At 36.6% G+C, this 20,782-nt stretch overlaps 1 protein-coding gene across 9 annotated transcripts in view; it reads right to left on the bottom strand.

Annotated features, from left to right (window-relative positions):
• mcf2l2 (MCF.2 cell line derived transforming sequence-like 2) overlaps positions 1–20,782 on the bottom strand; it is a 126,172-nt gene that overhangs the window by 68,201 nt on the left and 37,189 nt on the right. For 8 of the 9 annotated variants that reach the window (XM_067432097.1, XM_067432099.1, XM_067432091.1 and 5 more), the window contains exons 3-11: positions 13,176–13,290; positions 12,908–12,998; positions 8,612–8,731; positions 7,110–7,226; positions 6,785–6,934; positions 6,389–6,513; positions 3,062–3,176; positions 2,813–2,932; positions 1,792–1,983 (exon numbers count right to left, since the gene is read on the bottom strand). In XM_067432097.1, the coding sequence (XP_067288198.1) occupies positions 1,792–1,983; positions 2,813–2,932; positions 3,062–3,176; positions 6,389–6,513; positions 6,785–6,934; positions 7,110–7,226; positions 8,612–8,731; positions 12,908–12,998; positions 13,176–13,290 (1,145 nt within the window). The remainder of the gene's footprint in view (positions 1–1,791; positions 1,984–2,812; positions 2,933–3,061; positions 3,177–6,388; positions 6,514–6,784; positions 6,935–7,109; positions 7,227–8,611; positions 8,732–12,907; positions 12,999–13,175; positions 13,291–20,782) is intronic. The other variant, XM_067432092.1, reaches the window with a different exon arrangement.

Here is a 20,782-nt window from a genome sequence, read left to right as displayed (position 1 = left end):
CACCGCAATGGAAACCACACAAGCATTATTTCACCATGTTTTTCGTGTCTATGGATTACCGGAGGATATAGTTTCTGACAGGGGTTCACAGTTCACATCCCGTGTATGGCAAGCCTTCTGTAAACAATTGGATATAAATGTAAGCCTAACTTCTGGCTATCATCCCCAGGCTAATGGACAGGTTGAGAGATTGAATCAAGAATTGGGGCGGTATCTCAGATCTTACTCTAGTCGAGAGCAGCAGCGTTGGAGTGACTTTTTACCTTGGGCTGAATATACACAGAATTCACTTACCAATGAATCTACAGGACTCACCCCCTTCAAGTGTGTTCTAGGGTATCAGCCTCCCATGTTCCCTTGGTCTGGAGAACCTTCGGAGGTGCCTGCAGTGGACGACTGGGTCAGAAGAAGTGAACAGGTGTGAGACAGCACCCATGTGAGGCTGCAGAGGGCAATCAGAGCCCAGAAAATCAAAGCAGACTGCAGGAGGTGTCCCCATCCGAACTAGCCAGGTCAGAGGGTCTGGTTGTCCACCTGAGATCTGCGGTTGCGGCTGCCCAGCAGGAAGCTCAGCCCACGGTATGTAGGCCCGTTTCGTATCTTACGGCAGATCAACCCAGTAACATACAGACTAGAGATTCCTGCTCATAATCGTATCTCTTCTTCTTTTCATGTGTCTTTATTGAAACCGGTCCACCCTGCTTCGGGCCCCACTACGGAGGAGAGAGAACCTCCTCCACCACTTGAGATTGATGGAGCTCCGGCTTACCTGGCAAAGGAGATCCTGGATTCCAGGCGTCATGGGGGTCAGTTGCAATACCTGGTGGACTGGGAGGGCTATGGCCCAGGAGCGATCATGGTTGGTTGCCAAGGACATCTTAGACCCATCCTTGATCCAGGATTTCACACACCCCGATCCACCTGCACCAAGACCAAGTGGATGGCCATGAAGAACACCTGGAGGTGTTCATAGAGGGGGGGGATTCTGTAACATTTGCCTCTGCCATCCATTCCTCCGACCACCAGAGGGACCAATCTCCTGAGTACTGAATACTGCCCCTTCCGCTTGCATCACTTCCTGTTCCTACCTGTTATAAGCCATGTTGTTTGTACATCACCTTGCAAAGTATTGCCAGCTTACCCTGTCTCTACCAAGCGTTTTCTTTTACTGATTTCACGTTTATGTTTCTCTGCCTGTTTTGACCACGAATTTGGGATTAAGGATTTGGACTTGTTTGCTATCTGGACTGCCTATACTGTTATCGACCCTGTGTCTGTTTGTTGACCACGCTTCTTGCTCAGCACATTACTGTGTTTGTATTGCTGTCTAATTAAGCACTGCACATGGATTCCAACAACCAGCCGAGTACTCATACTCCTCAAATTTTGATTGTTTAATAGGTCACACGTCAGATCCAATTTAAATCACCCACACACAGTGTTATTTTGAACTAGAAATTAAAAATGTTGATTAAAAATGTATTAAATAAAGCCTCCTTAATTGAAATGAAGCTTAAATCATTAAAAACCTATTAATCAAATACTTCAGAAACAAATAAAGAACTGAAAGCACAAAAATAAACAAAAATAAACCTGAAATAAAAATAAAAGACAAAAACTACATTTTCAAAAACAAATAATTGAAGATATAGTATCCAAAAACTAGTCTTGTTGTTTGTAGTAGTCATTTCCTAACTCATAGTTATAAAAACTGTTTATATATATATGTTTAGAGATAAATATTAAGGTGCCTGTGTGGCAGTTTGACTGCATGCGAGTTGTTTCACAAACCTCGTCAATTCCTTTGTGGATTTCAAGTGATTTGGTTAGAATGTCACGTTTCTTTTTGGCCTCATTGCTGAAGTCATCACAGATCCGACGCAGTTCCACACACTTTGGGCGGATGGAGTCTACGGCGTAATGGTTACTTTGAATGAGCTGGTCCCCATGCTGAGCGTGAAGCTGAGCTTTCTCCAAGGACTCCTGTACAGATCGGTAAACACAATAAATCTTAACAGAATATACACTGCTATTTTGACTATTATTACTGCTTGACTTGCAGTCTTGTAACCGTTAAGTCAAGTCACCTTTATACAGTATATAGCGCTTTATACAATACAGATCAAAGTTTCAAAATCAGCTTTACAGTGTTAAACAGGTGCAGTAAATAATGATCAGTGATGCAAACAGAACTCCATTTGGCTCTAGAAAATCGTATCAGTGGCAGCATTATGCTTCTGTATTTTATTTATTCATGGTGTAAAGCTTTAGTTACTGGATGCTTTCAAAAATCTGCACTTTCTTTTTTAATTTTGACAAAGGCCATGAAAAGTATGCATTCTTTCTTGATTAGATGGTTGATTTAGTAGAGTTACGCTAGTTAAAATTGACAGAGGTTACATCAGCTTGGGAACAGTGTATATTTTTTGTATAATGTTATATTTTATATATTTATTTGTGTGTGTGTGTGTGTGTGTGTGTGTGTGTGTGTGTGTGTGTGTGTGTGTGTGTGTGTGTGTGTGTGTGTGTGTGTGTGTGTGTGTGTGTGTGTGTGTGTCTGTCTCCTTGTTTATATTACATTGTGGGGACCAAATGTCCCCATAAGAATACTAAAACCTAAGATCACCAGCCAGCTGTCCCCACATTGTAAATATTCATAAACATACTAAATTATGTTTTTCTGAAAATGTAAAAATGCAGAATGTTACTAGTGGTTTAACCAGTAAAAAACAAAACAGTTGAGCCCTGTATGCTATTGAACGGTAATGTGCTTTGCATTTCAGGCCCCGTCTTATATTCAAACGATTTAGACCTGAGCTTTATCCTCCAAGGTTTTCAGATCCCCCAGTAGGTGATCGACCCGAGCCACACAGTCCCCGGTGTCAGACAACCCCAATAAGGCTTCCATCAGGCCATCCAGAGAAACTTTCACCTGATGCAATGAACAAAACAGACCAATTTCAACTTGTTTGACTGGACAACCACCACAGGTGATATTTGGTATAATGGCTGCCTACTAAGTTCACATAGATTTCAGTTAAGCACACCCGTTGCACCGTACCTCTCTGAAGTCCTGCTCAAAGTGCCGTAACTGTAAGCACTGCTCTAATTTGAGGTGATGCCTCGACCAGAACTGTTCAAACGCATTCTCCGTCTCATCGAGCTGCGCTAACAACCTGAGACAAACAAACAAACAAAAGCTTTTACAGTGTGTATGTCAGCGGAACTAGAGTGAATTAGGTTTCACAGAGGAAGGTTAGATGATACTAGGCTTTAAAGAATAATAACAGAATTGTAACAAGAACTACACAAGTCTGACTTGAATGAAGGAAAGCCTTATATATACATTATATATATATATATATATATATATATATATATATATATATATATATATATATATATATATATATATATATATATATATATATACACTTTATTTTAATGTTCATGGTTATATTGTGAATATTTCATGGTGAAAGCAAAAAAAATGCTCATAATCTTTCACCAGAATGGCATCAGCAAGATCTCTCATTTGCCATGGTTAAAATCCATTCAAAGTGAATGTTCTGTTCTCTTTCATAGGTTTACTCAACGCTGCGTTGCTACGTAATAGGGAATGCCCACTGGGTGATCGGATTGTCTGAAGCCCTTATAGAATCACGCCAATCCATTGGCTGATGGCGCGGGTTCCACTCTGACGCTCTCACGTCGTCATATATGTCATATCACCCTGTAGCCCAGGACTGGTTTCTCACAGAGGCTGAGCCTGGTCAGTACCTGGATGGGAGACCAACTGGGAAAACTAGATTTCTGCTGGAAGAGGTGTTAGTGAGGGAAGCAGGGGGTGCACACCATGTGGTCTGTGTGCGTCCTAATGCCCCAGTATAGTGATGGGGACACAATGCTGTCAAAGAGCACCATCCTTCGGATGAGACATTAAACTGAGGTCCTGACTCTTTTGAGGTCATTTAAAATGGCAGGATGACATTTGGAAAAAGAGTAGGGGTGTAACCCCTGCATCCTGGCCAAATTTGCCCATTGGCCTCTGTGCATCGTGGCCTCCAAATCATCCCCCAATCCTGATTGGCTTCATCTCCTCTCCACCAATCAGCTGGTGTGTGGTGGGCGTTCTGGCACAATATGGCTGCCGTCGCATCATCCAGGTGGATGCTGCATATTGGTGGTGGTTAAGGAGATTTCTCCTTTCCATGTATAGCGCTTTGAGGACCCTGAATATATAAATGTAACAAATTATTATAATTATTGTATTATACTGACGGGTGAGCCATCTGCTCCTTAGATTTCTCTGCCTTCATAAAGCATCCATTTTAGCCCCACAGCCTCGATTTTTCAGATCATCATTCGGTTATCATACAAATTCTCTCATAATTATTTATGTCCTAGCCCTTAGGCGCACGAAGCAGTTTCCTTCAGGCTAGAGGATTTTGTTTACACTGCAGCGCATGAGGATTTCGGGCCTGCTTTAGTTGACTACACTTTCTTGCCTAGCGGCCAGGAAGCGCGGCCTTCTGCGGCCTACTCTGAGCTTATTGACATGCTTTTGCTCGCTACAGAGAGGCTTGCTATTGACTGGCCCGACGAGCCCCGCAAGTCACAGTGGTCTAAACTCGACGAGAGATTTTTAAGCGGCCCAAATTCTAGGCCAGTGCGGAGAAAGCTGCCCTTTTTCAGTGATCTGCATAACAAGATCCCCAGATACTGGATGCAGCCTTTTTCTACCCGCTTGACTAATGTCAACTAACTAACCTTGTTGGTTCTGTGAAGCAGGGTTATTCCGCTATACCAGCGGTCACACCTTTCTCCATCTTCGGCTTCTTATTGAATACCCCCTCCATCCCACTTAACCGTGCATGACTACTACCACGCTTATGAGAAAAAATCCTACATGGATTTTAAAAGAGATGGACAAGGGCAGTGGCCTGAAGTCGATGGAGCTTCGCAAAGCCACAGATTTGGCCTTAAGAGCCACCTAACATACCGTGCACTATTGGTCTGCAGAAACGCCATCTGTGGCTCAACCTCAGAAATTCATGTTAAGGAGAAGGAAACCCTTTTCTCTCAGTCTGGGCTGTTCGGGGAAAGCAGTCAACACGGTGAACGGCAAATTTCAAGCTGCCAAGGCCCAAGTCCCCTAAAGCAGTTTATGCCCAGGAGAGTTAGGGAATCTTTTAACCCCTCCCTTTTTCAGCCAAGAGAGCACTCCTCTCACAGGAAGGAGCTCGCCAGTAGGAGGAATGACTCGGTTGGACTCATGGGATTAGGTGCCTGAATGGGATTAGGTGCCTGAAGCTTGTTATCCTGGAAGGTTTAACGGAGGCTCCTCTTGAGTCCCTAGAGTCAGCTCCAGAGCGGATTCTGACTCTCAAGGTTGCTTCTTTTTTGGCATTAACTTCTTTGAAGCGAGTTGGGGATTTGCAAGCTCTCTCTGTTAGTGAGGCATGTATGGACTTCGCCCCTGTTGTTAATAAGGTAACCTTAAGACCCAGGCCAGGATATGTGCCCAAAGTATTGTCTACATTGTTTTGCTCTCAGGTTATCACCTTCACTCGTTACACCCTCCTCCTTTCACCTCAGAAGAGGTAAAAAAAACTTTATTTGCTCTGCCCTATCTGAGCTTTGAAGTCTTATGTAGATCGCTGTAGTGGTTGGAGGAGATCAAATCAACTCTTGGTGTCTAATGCCATTTCATGCATTCTGACCTGTTTACACTGTGAAAGAGTTTGATTCTCATGCTAAACATAGCCCAAAAAAAGTATGGTAGCACTTTATTTTAAGGTTCAGTTATAAACTATTAACTATTTGCTTATTAGCATGCAAATTACTAAAATTTTGGCTGTTTATTAGAATTATAAAGCATATATTAATGCCTTATTCTGCATCCCTTAATTCTACCCAATACCTAAACTTAAATGCTACAAAAACTACCTTACTAACTATTAACAAGCAGTAAATTAGGAGTTTATTGAGGCAAAAGTCGTAGTTAATAGTGAATATGTGTTCCCTACACTAAATTGTTACCAAAAGTATTTCTGTGCCAAATACACTCCTTAAGGATTCAAACAAGTTCTGGAAAGTTGTTTTTTAAAAGTATGGCCCTGTATTACATCATAAAGGGTGAAAGAACTTGTATGGGCACTTCTCCCGGATGAGCGTGTAATACGTGTTTTCAGATCGAGTTGGTACAGTCTATTACTGACATTCTTCAAAATATCTTCCCTTGTGTTCAGCTGAAGAAAGAAATTCATACAGGTTTGAAACAACTTGAGGGTGAGTAAAGGATGACAGAATTTTCATTTTAAAGTGATCTATCCCTTTAAGCTATCACCATGCAACATTTTGTGTGTGGCAACATCTTTTTACACACCTCTCAACGGTTGTTTGGTTCTCTAACTCATCTGGGTTCAAAATGTGGCTCTCGGTTTTGCTCGCCTGGTCTTTGATACAGGACAGCAGAGTATGTCCTTGTTTTACGGCCAATTTTAGCTCATCCTGTACACAAAGAAGAAATGTGGCATATGAATGGGCTATTGAATTAAATAAACATGCAAAATAAATGCATAAAAGTCCTCAGTAAATCAAGATAAATTGATTTTTTTTACTTTTAAGAAGTTAAGAAATTAAGAAGTTAACTGAAAATCAATGAAAAGATAACTGAGCAATTCCACAGACAGACACAAGCAATAAAGGGCAGAATTAAACAAATCATTATGGCAACATTACAACTAACATGAACTACTGTTCCATAAATGTAAATGGGCACCTTGAGCTTATTGTGTTTTTCCGTGTGTGTGATAAGCAAATCTTTAGTGCACTGCACGTCATTGGGAAGTTCCGTTTCTGCCAGGTCAGTTCCAAACTGCTGCAGCATCTGTGCTGTGCTCTTCACTGTTAACGCAAAGTTCTCAATGGCCTAAAACACAACATTTTACATATTACATAACACTGAAAAAGAATCTGATTCTGCTCCATGCAGTTATATAAGGTATTGTAGACTGTTAAAATCCATAAAAACAGAACAGCAAATTTGCATTTTACTTCATATTAATAAGTTAATTAAGGCTTTATTTATTAAAACAACTTCTCACAGTGCGATGGTGAATCCATTGACTGTGGCAATAGTCCAGGGTTCCCCCCAGGTCACAGGTCAGCTGGCCTTTATCAATGTAGCCGTGCAAGTCTGACAGGGAATTTAGCATAACAATCTAAAAGAGAAGAAAAAAAATATTGATATATATTGAGGTTTAAAAGCATACGTGTGAGGCTTATAATTTTGGTAACACTTTACAACAAGGTCTCATTCGTTAACATTAGTTAATGTATTAACTAACAATGAGCAATACAGAATTTGTTCATCTTTGTTAAAATTGGTGGTTAATAAAAATACCGTCATTCTTTGTTTCTTTGTGTTAGTTAACAGAGCATTGACTAATATTAACAAATACAATTTTTGATTTGAATAATCAGTAAATGTTGAAATTATTATTAACTAAGATTAATAAATGTTGGTTAAACATTTATTTGTGTTGGCTAAAGTAGTTAGCTAAAGTTAACGAATGAAACCAACTTATTGTAAAGTGTTACCATAATTATTTGAGCTGTTTACATAATAATTCCTGTCATTTTTAGGTTTAAGTGTATATAGGTTAAATATACATGTTTCACACAACCATGTCATTGAAATCACTCATGTTATGTACGTCTTGTGGCTGTACTATTAAATGTTTTATTGTTTGTTTTAACTTGTATGAACCAACCTTATTCACTTCCATTGTAAAATACGGAGTGTCTATTTACACCAAGAGCAAATAGCCCACCTTGTTGGCAGAGGCTATTTACACTAACTCTAGCCGCCTTTGTCAGATTGAGCCAGACAAACTTACAAAATAAATGCTACTGACAATGGAATCAGTGGAGTGAAGAGCAAGGCGGATGGTGTTAGCTTTTGACACGCCAAAACCAAGTTATGAATTCAAATAAATAAAGAATATTTGCACTTAATCAATAGTATCTGTTGCTATGTGCATGCTGTCTATTTGCACTAAGTGTTAAGAAAATAAGAGGGTTGAGGCTGAAGAAAATAAAAGACAAACAGTTTAGAACTGGCATTAAATATACTTGTTGGTAGATTACATCTTGTGAAATGAATGTGTGTAAACCAAAGTGCAAACTTCATTTCCTTAACGTCATGAAACAATTTACATGCAGATGATAATCTCATGCACTAGTATAGAGTATGCAAATTTAGCACTCCTGCATATGGCAACGTGAGAGTAGCATTTACTGAAATCATATATTGCAACTGCTTTGACAACAAACAGCGATCTTCTCAATGCACAATGCAGAAACAGCAGTGTTTTTGTAACATTGTCTATCGCCTTCTAAAGTGCCACTGAAAGAGGGTTATAGATTATCTGCACACAATCTGTAGGCCAACACCTTTCAGACATGCATAAAACAACAGGCTGACAGGCTGTGTTAATAATTTAGTGGATGAGTGATCATGGTTACAAACACTCCAGAGGAGTCATGCGCCATATGGCGAATGAACAGACATGCTTGGGGTCCAGACAGAAAAAAGCATGCTTACCGGTACCTTCAATTTGAAGTCATCCCTATGTAACCGCATACTGACATCAGCGATGGCCCTCTGGAGGAGGCGTGAAGGCTTAAGAACCAGAACAAGCTGTAGATTTCCTGGGAAGGAGCCCTTTTAGTCATGAAAGGAAATAAAACATTTAAGTAAAAATAAAAGTTTGACTCCTTTCTTTAACAATTCACAGGTATTAACTATATACACCTTTTGAAGCCATTTAAACAATTCCTATTCTGCCTCTGAAACTGCCTCTCAAATTAATATAGATTTTTTATATTGTATATATAAATATATATATACATACACTATTCAACTTTTGCTATTTACACTTAGTTTGGAAAGGATCTCAAGCTCACTATATTTTATATGTTTATATTTTTTTAATTTATAAAGGTATGATGTATTTATATTACATTTAAAATTGTATTTAGTAATAGAATATTATTGTAATAGAATATAATAACATTGTAATTGAACATGCAAAATAAAAAAGGCCAAAAATAATTTTGTTGCCAACAATTTTGTTATTCAATTAAATCACAAAACAAATATGAATTATTGTATTAACAATTACTGTATGTACTGTACAATAAAAAGTAGCATTAAAGGTGTACTGTGTAGTATTTTTGCAGTAAAATATCCAAAGACCATCAGGCCAGTGCTATATATTTTGTTCAGTTGATTTCTTACAATATCCCAAATGTTTCCAACTATTTGTTAATTGTGAGAAAATTGGTATTTTAACCAAGGAACCAGGTCATCTAAGGGAGCTGCCTTTCAATTGCGTCATATATGCGTTACCCTACGTTTCCGGCTGCAGAAATGCTTTACTCTTAGCAGTGTGAAAAAAGTTTCACAGTAGCCGCTGAGTAATATCATAACATCATTTTACACACTTAAAGGGGTGATGAATTGATCAACTTTCCCTTGAACTTTTGATATATAAAATATCCTGTACGTTTTAAAGCTGAAAACATCCTTGTTAGTCAAAGAAAAGCTTTTATAGACACCAGGCCCAGAAAATGATCGTGTTCACATCTTGATGTCCTCGACTGACGAAACAGCGCCTCTACAGAATAATAAGCACGTGTAATTCAGTAGCCCCGTGCACCGACTCATGGGATCACGCAAGTCAGCAGCAATAAACATGCCGAAGAATATAGCAAGATATTGCGCTATTTCTGGTTGTGGAAGAACCTACAGTCTATTTGAAGAGCACAGTCGTTTTGCATAAGCTTCCTTCTGATCCTAATATTAGGAATGTGTGTTTCAACTTTATTTTTAATGAAGTTCCAGCTGACGTGGGGAAGAAATTCACTGCGGGATAGTTTGTAAACAAATCTCACAATGCTGTTTCTTCTATATTGGAACCGACAGGAGGAATGGTGCAACACACTTATGTGAGTAAAACGTGTTTTTTATATGTAATAGTATTGCATTGTTATAGATCGTTTTGCTTATCTGTATGTGTCTAACAAAACATACCTTAGCTTTAGCACGCTAGACATGTATGGGCTAGGGCTCGCAAAGCCAAACGTCCCGGGCAGGCAGATGAATCTCATTATATTCCTTTCTGTTGTTCACTCTCTCTGGACTTGACATTTGAAGGTTGCGCGCGTATGTGTATGTGTGTGCTCGCGGTTTGCGCTTATATCGAACGATCATGCAGGCTATGTAATACAAAAATAATTGTCCAATCAATGGTGGGTGGATGAGAAATAAATCATTGTGTTTGTTTGATAAATACGTACTTGAATCAATCAGGTTGCCGCTTTCAAAACAAACCCTCCCTCATGTGAACTGAACTGACAGGGGCATAGGTATACATAGGGCATAAGCTCATTAAATATGCGCATCTTATCCAATCCTTGCCGTGGGTGCTTACTTCCAAGTCTCCAGTGCGGCACACCCATCAAAACCCAGCGTTCAGCGAGAGCCTCAAAACCAGTGTAGAAAATAGCCTATTACTTATTAGTTATGATGTTTTTGAATGTAAAAACCACACAAACATCATTAGTTGACCTCAGACAACAGTATAAAACTTTAATTTTTAAAAGCCAGTTCATGACACCTTTAAATGTATCTAATATGACAAACAGAGCTCATGACCAGAAAAGAGGAAATTGCGCCCTCGACTGTGTCCTGTCATACTAAAAGTCCCGCTGCTTGCGAGCCATGTGTTTGTGTAACAACCGCTCCAGTGGCCTTGCTCAGCTCCACAACACTCTGTCCTGCTCTTCTTGATACTACAGTAACGTTAATAACCGCACCCATCAACATGATTTCTGCCCGAGTCCTATCCCCATTCTTCACCGACTATGAGGTGAGGACCACATGTCCCAAGATTCTGCGCTCAAACTTGGCGTCAACAAACTATGCCTTTGATATGAATAGGCGCCCTCTAGCGGATGAAAAAATTACATTGTGCAGCATTTTAATAATAATAAAAACATGTAATAATAATAATAATAATAATAATAATAATAATAATAATAATAATAATAAATTACTTGTAATAATAAAGGTGTTTATTATTTTTATTAAAATAAAATACTAAACGTTGCTGTCACTGAAGCAAATGGAGCAAATCAACTTTTATATTTTAAATGTATTTTTTTATGCTTTAAAAATAATTTATGATTGCAAAATATTATATAGATAGTTCTTAAATTATATTAAATTGGCATATTTAAATTATTATAATATTAAATAAAAAATATTTTAAAAATATATTTAAAAAAAGTAGTAAAATATAAAATAGAAGTGAACATACCTCAGGTTTTTATTGACTCGGGACATCATTCATACATATAAAACAATCCCTGTTTCCCATTCATTTGTTGTAAAATATATATATATATATATATATATATATATATATATATATATATATATATATATATATATATATATATATATATATATATATACAGTCTTGTTTAAAATAATAGCAGTACAATGTGACTAACCAGGATAATCAAGGTTTTTCGTATATTTTTTTTTATTGCTACGTGGCAAACAAGTTACCAGTAGGTTCAGTAGATTCTCAGAAAACAAATGAGACCCAGCATTCATGATATGCACGCTCTTAAGGCTGTGCAATTGGGCAATTAGTTGAATTAGTTGAAAGGGGTGTGTTCAAAAAAATAGCAGTGTGGCATTCAATCACTGAGGTCATGATTAAAGAATCATGGAGTGGAATAACAGCTGAGAGGTGCCACAAGTTGGTTGACTCCATGCCACACAGATGTCAAGCAGTTTTAAAAAACTGTGGTCATACAACTAAATATTAGTTTAGTGATTCACAGGATTGCAAAATAGTTTTGAGTTTGTACAGTCAAAGGTAGACACTGCTATTTTTTTGAACACACCCCTTTCAACTAATTGCCCAATTGCACAGCCTTAAGAGCGTGCATATCATGAATGCTGGGTCTTGTTTGTTTTCTGAGAACCTACTGAACCTACTGGTAACTTGTTTGCCACGTAGCAATAAAAAATATACTAAAAACCTTGATTATTCTGGTTAGTCACATTGTACTGCTATTATTTTGAACAAGACTGTATATATATATATATATATATATATATATATATATATATATATATATATATATATATATATATATATATATATATGGTCACAAACGACCCAAGGTGTGTAACAGTGTAGACAGTGTAACAGTGAATTTGGTGCCTTCTAGACTGAAAAAACCCACCTAGAGGTTTGAGATTTACCTCTATGCTTACCTTCCTTGCTAGTTGTGACTAACTAACCTATGCCACTCCCATGCCATACACACATCAAAGTAGCCGGAGCAACATTCCTCAATTGTTCTTTATTTTTGGAGAGATGTCCAGAACTGGTTATGGCCCCCTTTTGTTATTTTGTTTTATTGTGATCTTTCTATTTAGTTGCTGGTTATGCTCAACCAGAGGCTGAACAGGATTTGGTATATATAAAAATAAAAATAAAATTAACATTTTCTCTGTTTACGGATATGAATGACATGCACAGTTGAGTGACGTATGTACACTCCAGTGATTTCCAGTGAAAAGCATCCTGATAGGTCTAAAATATAAACATTAATCATAGGCTTACCATATTGAATTAAAAGAAAGAAGAACTGTAAATGTAATTAATCCTTTAACTTGATTTCAAACGATAAGCCTATATATTGGCTTTATACTGTACATCTTGCTCTTTTTGCTCTGAGCTTCATTGACATCTGTAAACATCACGTTGAAGAGCTGTTCCAACATCACAAAGCTTTAGCAAGAGGCTGTACAAACCGCTATCCGTGCCAAAGAAGTGATTGCCGAGTTCCATTTGTCCTTCCTGCGGTCCAGGATGATGATGAAGCCGATGCTAGCAGCATCCATGCTGGGGGATGAAGAACAGAAACAGACTGTTAGGACATTGAAACCAAAAGTATTAGACAGAAATCAAACAATTCAGAGTATTGCAATTTGCCTGAATTTACAGTTGGTTTTACTAAACATTCTGAAAAAACATAACCAATGACTTTTTATCACAATAAATACAGTATATATTTTTTACCTTGGTATGCTGGTCAGGTATGTGACAACATTAACAAACTCCTCATCCGTCACCTCATTAAAACCTGAGAACTCTGGGAAGGTGATGATAGGAGATCCATCTTTTCCTCTTCCTCCTGCAAATATTTAGTGCCTAGTTAATTTATAGTTATTAAATCTGAGAAAAAGAAGTCTTACATATTAAACGGCACTCTGCAGTACTTTTCAAACAACATTTGTTCGAGCATTACAGACTGTCATTTGTTTTGGTGTCATGATTTTTTTTTTGATCATTCACACTTAAAGAGAATGTGAAAGGTTGCATGCAGCAGAAACCATGTGTGAGGGGAAAACTATGACCTACATTTTTTCTTTTATCACATAGCTTTCAAATATACTTTCATTTCTGTTTAATTCATTCATGGGACATACATCTGGCACTATCTTCAAAATAATGCTTAAGTATTCATTACACCCTTCTACTTTTTTATTTGACTTCATATTTTTTTATCTGATTTAGAAAAATAAAATCCACAACTCCTTTCAACCACAAGGGGGCGACCGTGGACCCAAATAAATCGTTCAGACAAAAAAAAAGACCCCAATAAAATTAAACATGGATATGATTCATGAACATATTACATAAAATGTATATTTTCATGCTTACATATATTTACGTTTGTTATGATGCTTACACTGCAAAACCATTCAATTGATTATTATTTATGTATATTTGAGTCATATACTTTATTTTTAACATATACTGCCGTATTTTCATAAAATTAGTTTGAGATCAAACAGTGAACACCCCTACTACAGGATCACAAAGCCTGGTGTATCTCCAAATTTACCTTGATAAGAGATTATAATATACTTTTTAAATAATTAAAATAATTTAGCAAAGTATTCTCCACTGTCCCTGTCAGTGTGAATATGTAATCACTCATTTAACATGGATTCTTCTCGTGCATTGTGTTAATTCCTAAGGGGAATTCTGGAGAAAGATGTGTTTGTTTGCAGTAATCCACTCAGAAGTCACATGTTCATCCATTTATAGACTCAAGACAACTTCTCACTTGCATGGGTGATGTATAAGTGAATCTTTTTTTTTTTTTTTTTTACAAACCATACACATACACCCTAGCCCACATCCGCCATCTTATTTGGAACTTTGTCTTCACTTTAAAACTTTCACCTACTTTTAGGTCTAATGCTTTCACTTTGTAAATATAGACACGTGAAATCTACAGGCCTATATACTTAAAAGATCTTTAATACATTTTATATGATACTTAGTGTTTCTATATATATGCTTACATGCTCACATTTTTAGTCATTTGATGAAAATGAGGGTGAAAATGCCAGACTGTGTATACATGCTTTGTTGAGCTTGGAGTCAATTGTTTTATTTGTGAAACATGCCAAATTGTGCACACATAAAGAGAACCAACAAAATATTCATAAATTATTTTTAATAATTGCTGTAGCTTGCCAAATAATAAATACCTTATCCACGTGCTTAGCTCTTCCCCTCATATTTCAATGTAAAAATATCAAAAATCCTCATATTTTGATGATTTAATCAAACTTGATGGGTCATTAAAAACAAATCCCTAAACCGCTCCCCTCCAGATATTATTTTTGGCTGACACTACTAAATACACTGATGAGACAAAACATTATGACCAATCACAGGTGAAGCGAATATTGCTATTCCACAAACCGGATTCGATCCACAAAAAGGTCCTGTTTTCTTTTACATCACGTGGATGGCCGTGTAAGTGTGCGCAGTTTAATCGGGGAAGTGATAGCTCTAGGATGCTCTGCGGGAAGATGGCAAGCAGGATAATGTCACACTACACACATTGTTCAGGAATGGTTTGAGGAACACGATGAAAAGTTTAAGGTGATTCCCTGGCCTCTAAATTCCCCAAATCTCAATCCCTTTGAGAATCTGTGGGATGTGCTGGACCAAGTTTGATCCTTGGCAGCTCCACTTCTGAACCTACAGGACTTGAAGAATTTGCTGCTACACTGTACAAATGTGTGGTGGTTTTTGTTGGTTTAACTTAAAAAAGTAAGTAAGCTGGTTGCCTTAATGTTGAGTTTATTGAAATTAAAAATTTGAGTTGATACGATGAAGGAAATTAGTTTAATAAATAGAAACTCAAAATATTTTTGTATCTGAACCACATAAAAATTGTGATAAATCATGAAAATAGCACAATTTGGCATGTTTCACTGCGTCATCAGAAATAACACACACATTATTACCCAATATGCTTACAAAATCTTTTAATAATCTTTTAATAAAGGTTGTCGAATCTCAAAAAATTTTCATTGTATTAACTCAAAATTTTAATTTCAATGAACTCAAAATTTTAAGGCAACCAGGTAACTTTTTTTCTAAATAATTTTTTACAGTGTAACGTCTGCTAACGGTTTTAGGGTCACAGTTTCGATTCGGTATGTGCTATGTTCAGGGAAATTTGTTATTAGCTATGTTCAACTATCAAAAAATAAAGAAAATTAAAGCTGCAAGCAGCATTTAGCGGGGTTCAAGCATTAAGGCCTTTAAACAGTTAAGGTATTTTGTATTTAATGCCTTTAAGCATTAAACGAATTAAAACTGAGATCACAGATAAAATGAAGATCTGAGCATTCATTGAGGAGTTAAAGGCTTTTGGGGACGCTTGGTCAAGGCCACATATTGAAATGACCCAATTATAGCCATCCAAATGCAAATGCGAGTCATTTTGGATAATTGTTGACCTGTCAGAATGAGCAGATCTAACAAATCATTTGAACATTATATAATAATAGATACAAAAGACAACTAATACAGGAAATTTACCCTAGTAAAGCTTTTATAGTTATAGCGCCACCTATAGACCGATCTCCATAAAAGTTTGAATGCTTATTTAGAGTCATATGTCACATGTACTTACCTATTTTTGAGAAGATCTAAACATTCATTGAGGAGTTAAAGGCTTTAGGTTCACTTGGTCAAAGTCACATATTGAAATGACCCTATTATAGCCATCCAAATGCAAAAGTATTTTTTTTTGGATAATTATTGACCTTTTATTTGAACATCATTTGATAACAGATGGAAAAGACCATTTACAGCCAAATACAGGCAATTTATCATAGGAGTTGCATGGTTTTAAAGCTTTTTAACAGTTATAGTGCCACCTATGGTATGATCTCCATAAAACTTAGCATGACAAGACACTTCAAGACACTTGAGGCTACGGCCCTAGCAGTCCTAACGGTCTAGGAGTTGTGAGCAGTTTCACACAATTGATTGCTATAGCGCCACCTTTAGGCCAATCTGGCTCTTAATTTGATAACCTCTTGTCGATTTTTGTACTACCTATTGGCCAAGTTTCAAGTCTCTAGTGTTCCGCACAATGCGTTTTAGGGCAGAATAAAAACAGGCACAAATACAATAGGTTTTGAAGCACTTTGTGCTTGAACCCCTCAAGCAACAGCACAAATACATACAGTACAATGGATGCATATAAAATAAACAGTGTATCTAACAGCAGTTTTTCAGGTAGAAAAATATCATTGCATATCATGATCTTCACTGATATAAATTAAGTAACAGATTAATCATTGAAGTTATAAAAGCTATTCAGTCAAGAGCAGTGAGGGATTTCTTTGTCATTTGCTGTTTGATAATGCACTGAAAGAGTACTGCACATGAACACATCTTTCTCAACTGTTTATGTTTTACTTAAGACATAACATACTACGTTTGCCAGGATACTCGCCAAGACGGGTATGTTGACATCATTTTTGTGTGACTTTGTCCGAAGACTCGAAAGATAACTCAATATTTGCGCGCTATCTGCGACGCGCCGCAACAAATCTTCTCGCAGCACCCGTGAGTTCTGTTCACGTCTTGCTCTTGAATGTTTACAAGACAAGGCTTAAATGCGTTTAGTTTAAACAAAGATAGCAACGCGCTGTTCTGGTCTCACCTGAGCTTGCATGCCATCAACACCCGGTTTTTGTCCACGCTTTTTCATCATTGGTGTTGTAATATATCGGGAAGCCAAAATGTGTTAGCCGAACTCTGTCTGTCTATTTTAATTACGCATTTTCAGCAAACCATGTTGCAAATGCGTGCCGAACTGTGTTAAGAAACGGTTAGAAATGCTTTACCAAGAACCCCTATTAGGTCATAATGTTTTGGCTCAGTGATATATATACAAACACATAGGGGGAGAGTGGGGTAAGATGAGCCATTTTTTACTTGTGTGGTCCTCAGGATAATATAAAATAAGTCAGAAGTACAATGAAAGTATCTAAATTAATGTCAGGATGTTTTCTACATCTATGACAAAGGGTTCTAAAAATATGGCTTGTAAAAATGTGTTCTTGTGGCTTAATTTATTCCAGGTTAGGGGTAAGTTGATCCAAGTTGGTGGGTAAGTTGCACCATCTGGATGTAAATGGACCATCTAATTAAATCTGAATCAAACCCATGTGAAATTGTAAAGATATTTTACCTCTTTTAAAAACACCTTCAATAATCAAATTTCCTTTAACAATAGTCACATTTATTTTCTTAAAGCTAATTTAAAAACAACCAAATTAAGTTAAAATTTCAATATCTTTAATTGTTTGCATTTCTGAAACAATATGTTGAACACAAAATTCTAACCCTCCCAAAATCAGCCTAAACAGAGTTTGATGAATTAAATAAAAACTGGATTAGAACGAACGAACGAATTTTAGTCAAAAGGTTTATGGCATGGTAGATTTTCTGCTATGATTTTCTGCTAATATTGAACATGTTAGGTCATTAGGAACTACAGTTGGAAAAATTAAGAATATTATGAACTAAGCCAGTTGTGTAACATTACATTGAAAGTATACCTGTTTATACTTCAGAGATTTAGCTCAACTACAGTGCCTTATGGTGGGGTATGTTAAAAAGCTGGCTCAATTTACATTACAGCCAAAGTTCCCTTTAATTTCTTTTCTCGCCAAGCAAAACTTTTCTCTATTGGGCGGAGAAGTTGAGCAAAAACACTCTTTATACCAGACCTGTACAGAGTATGTAAAAACACACACACACACACACACACGTGGTTTCATCATGCAGTTATAACTTTTAACTTTAATATGCCATTTCTTTTTTAATTTAACCCTTGATGTAAGTTAGTGATATAATAGTGATATAATTAAAATGTGCTTAATTTGACTTCTGAATTAACTGCTTAAAAAATAAATAAATTATATATATATATATATATATATATATATATATATATATATATATATATATATATATATATATATATATATATATAATAAAATAAACTGAAGTAATTAAATATATATAATAGCTAGTTCAGGGGGACATGTGAACTCTTTTATCTAAACATTTCTGAAACCCAAACCACACAGTTTTAAAGTAAAACTATTATAAACTATTATTTTCTATTTAAACTGACGTGTTACTGATGTGTTTTGATTGAGTTTGCATGAGCTACACTTGTGGTGGGTGTAACTGTAAATGTCTGTTTTGTTACTGTGGTGTCTGTGCAAATCATCCGTTATTTCCACCGCTTTATCAAGCCACTCTTCTTTAAAACATGTCTTTGTGTTTCACCTTGTCTTTCATATTGAGCTATTTGGACCGCAAGCATGACTCTCTGCCGCTCACACGCGACATCCTTCTCTCGATGAAACCTGTCACCGGTTCTAGCACTATAGCGGTTAAACAGAGCACTGCAATTATTTCTCATTTAAAGTACAATCAAATGGATTTCTCCCCTCGAGTCTGCGCAGCATTTTATTCTTTCTGCGCGGTCGTTGTGTCACAAGTGTGCAGCTTAGAGTGAACATTGCTCACAACATTTGGCTCACTTTGCCCCATAGCTGCCATTTTGGATTAAACTAGCTAGTTTATCAATTCAGGCTAATATTTAGCTAAATAATTTGCATGGTTTTATACATTACTAAATCACCAATATGGACCATAGTGAATGAGACACATTTAAAGTCTGTTCGATTACATTTCTGATCATCCCCTGTGATTCACAGAGGCCTAATAGACGACACCATGCTTTTCACCCAAAACAAGAGGAGTCAGCTAAATAGATTGCACAAAGTATGCTGGGATTGTTTTTAACCGGTGCAGTTTTGATGGCTGGTGCAGGCTTCTTGGCAGATGAGGAGTAAGGGAGGCAGGCCAGGCCTCATGAGATCTGACTGGGGTGGGAAGGAATGGAAAAGCTCTCCAAGGAGCAGCGAGTCTAACATCAGTTCAGCATGTAAGTTTTTCCACCCTGTTTTGAGAGAGCTCTGTGTGTGCTGAAAGTGGTAAACACTGCTGTTTTTATTAGTTCAAATGGTGGCACATCATTTTACAGTCATGTTCTCCATGTGCATACTATGTTTATAGTAATTGTGATAACTGGTTAATAACTGGGTACTAAACCTTGGCCTACCCCTAGACCTAACCTTATAGGAACACTCCACTTTAAAAAAAGGCTAATTTTCTGTCATTTTCTGCTCTTTTTAAAAAGTGGAGTGTTCCTTTAACCTTAACCTTTAACTGTGAGTATAGGTGCACATACTGTAAAATAAAGTCCAGCTGTTAATATTAATAGTTTTGCATAACTAATTATCCCTCAGTACCACAGGGACGCTTCACAACCAAGGCTGGTCAAAAATCTGTTTTTATCTCTGGCAGTTGCATTACATTAAGCAGGATGGTGGCGTAGCCTAGTGGTTAAAGGCTGTTAAACAAAAAAGAGTTAGGTTTAAACAGGGTATAAAAAAGAAGCCTCACCAAAGTAATTTGGTGCTGTACAAGTGTTCATTAAATACATTGGTTTTATTTTATGATCTGTAAAATAATACAGGGTTTAAAATATTCTAGCTGGGTCCCCTCTGTGAGATTTTTAAGGCAACCGTTATATTAGAATGTGTCACTGTATTTCCTTGTCCTTGTTACACGTTACAAATTACTACAATATGCATAATTTAATGCACCTAAGCCTAAAACAAACCCTAATTCTAATCCTATAGTAAGTACATAGTTAATTTTTTTAATTACTCAATACTTAAATACATAGGAGGAGACCTTAAAATACGTTTTGAAAAATATTTTGTAGTTGAAATGGTTTTATAATGATTATGTCAGTTGATCTATAATGGTTTTATATAATAAAGTATAATAGGAATGCAGCAGATATAGATAAGCCGATAATTATTTTCATGGTATGCCTGATAAACAATAAATGGCCAATATTAAATTCCATATTTTGTGTGAATTAATAAAAAATATAATACAAAATTACAGAACAACCTCACCAGTCTCAGCAAGTCTCAGGTATTTTTTCCCATTGATTTTACTTTCAAGGACACTTTCTGAAGATAAATAAATTAGGTGAATTAGGCACTATAATTGTACGACATAAAAAAATGAATACAGATTTTGAAAAGATTTAACGTTGGAGTTAAACTTTAAAGTTTTTAAAAGATTAACATTAATTGAAAATTAATAAGCAGCAAAGATTAAATATCCCAAATTGACCAATACCGATCAAATGAAAAATATCAGCTGATAATTAATATAAAATCGACACAATTTTTATTCGATTT

The sequence above is a fragment of the Pseudorasbora parva genome, chromosome 22 (assembly GCF_024679245.1).
Source record: "Pseudorasbora parva isolate DD20220531a chromosome 22, ASM2467924v1, whole genome shotgun sequence".
Lineage (NCBI taxonomy): Eukaryota > Metazoa > Chordata > Actinopteri > Cypriniformes > Gobionidae > Pseudorasbora > Pseudorasbora parva.
This window is presented reverse-complemented; position numbering and strand designations above follow the sequence as displayed.